The 1401-nt window shown below is 67.5% G+C and overlaps 1 protein-coding gene across 2 annotated transcripts in view; it reads right to left on the bottom strand.

Moving 5' to 3' along the window:
• The window catches only part of LOC121660918 (protein-arginine deiminase type-1-like), a 21564-nt gene that overhangs the window by 10196 nt on the left and 9967 nt on the right, over window positions 1-1401 (bottom strand). For both annotated transcript variants that reach the window (XM_042020512.1, XM_042020513.1), the window contains exons 12-13: window positions 352-496; window positions 92-185 (exon numbers count right to left, since the gene is read on the bottom strand). In XM_042020512.1, coding sequence (XP_041876446.1) covers window positions 92-185; window positions 352-496 — 239 coding nt within the window. The remainder of the gene's footprint in view (window positions 1-91; window positions 186-351; window positions 497-1401) is intronic.

The raw sequence follows: 1401 nt of genomic DNA, 5'->3' as shown, positions 1-1401 counted from the left end.
GAATGGGCACTGGGAAGGGACAGCGGGAATGGGCACTGGGAAGGGACCCGGGAATGCCGTCCCACAGGGCCGTCCCTCAGCCAGCCCTCACCGATGAACTGCGTGGCTTCCCCGTGGCCCTGGCGCTGCTTCTCCCTGAAGAGTTGGTAGCAGGCGTTGGGGCTGGCCAGGAGCAGCCGGAATCCCTGCGGGACAGAGGCCGGCGGTCAGCCCTGGCTGGGGGGGTGAGAGCCCCAGTGCCCGGCTGGGAGGCACCGCGGCCACCCCGGCCCCGGCCCCCGGATCCCCGCGGAGGGCAAACGGCTGGGAAAGGGGGTTTGGGGGGCTTGGGGGGGCTGCAGGGGTCGGCACCTTCCTGTCGAAGGCAGGGACGAAGGTGAGGAACTCATCCACGTGGCCCACGGTCAGCCACTCCGAGTACACCTCCAGCGGCGCCTGCACCTGCTGCGCGTACAGGAAATCCCGCACGGCCTTGGACATCCTGCGGCCGGACGCCCTGCGGGCACAGCGGGCAGCGCGAGCTGGACAGTGCGAGCTGGACGGGGCTGCCCTGCCCAGAGCTGCCCAGAGCTGCCCAAAACTGCCCCAGAACTGCCCAGAACTGCCCAGAGCTGCCCTGCCCAGAGCTGCCCAGAACTGCCCAGAACTGCCCCAGAACTGCCCAGAACTGCCCCAGAACTGCCCCAGAGCTGCCCAGAACTGCCCAGAACTGCCCCAGAGCTGCCCAGAACTGCCCCAGAACTGCCCAGAACTGCCCCAGAGCTGCCCCAGAGCTGCCCAGAACTGCCCCAGAACTGCCCCAGAGCTGCCCAGAGCTGCCCCAGAACTGCCCAGAGCTGCCCAGAACTGCCCAGAGCTGCCCAGAACTGCCCCGAGCTGCCCCAGAACTGCCCAGAGCTGCCCAGAACTGCCCCGGAACTGCCCAGAACTGCCCAGAACTGCCCCAGAACTGCCCAGAACTGCCCCAGAACTGCCCAGAACTGCCCTGCCCAGAACTGCCCCAGAACTGCCCAGAACTGCCCAGAGCTGCCCAGAACTGCCCCAGAACTGCCCCAGAACTGCCCCAGAACTGCCCTTCCCAGAACTGCCCTCCCCAGAGCTCCCCTTCCCAGAACTGCCCTGCCCAGAACTGCCCTGCCCAGAACTGCCCAGAACTCCCCCTCTCCAGAGCTCCCCTTCCCAGAGCTCCCATTCCCAGAACTGCCCTGCCCAGTGCTCCCCAGAGCTCCCATTCCCAGCGCTCCCCAGCGCTCCCATTCCCAGAACTGCCCAGAACTGCCCTGCCCAGCGCTCCCCAGAGCTCCCATTCCCAGAGCTCCCATTCCCAGCGCTGCCCAGCGCTCCCATTCCCAGAGCTCCCATTCCCAGCGCTCCCATTGCCAGAGCTCCCATTCCCAGCAC

Source organism: Corvus kubaryi, unplaced genomic scaffold (assembly GCF_017639235.1).
Source record: "Corvus kubaryi isolate FWS band 111438036 unplaced genomic scaffold, C.kubaryi_AGA036_p1.0 36999, whole genome shotgun sequence".
Lineage (NCBI taxonomy): Eukaryota > Metazoa > Chordata > Aves > Passeriformes > Corvidae > Corvus > Corvus kubaryi.
The sequence above is the reverse complement of the archived record's forward strand: the minus strand, read 5'-3'. Positions and strand labels throughout refer to the sequence as shown.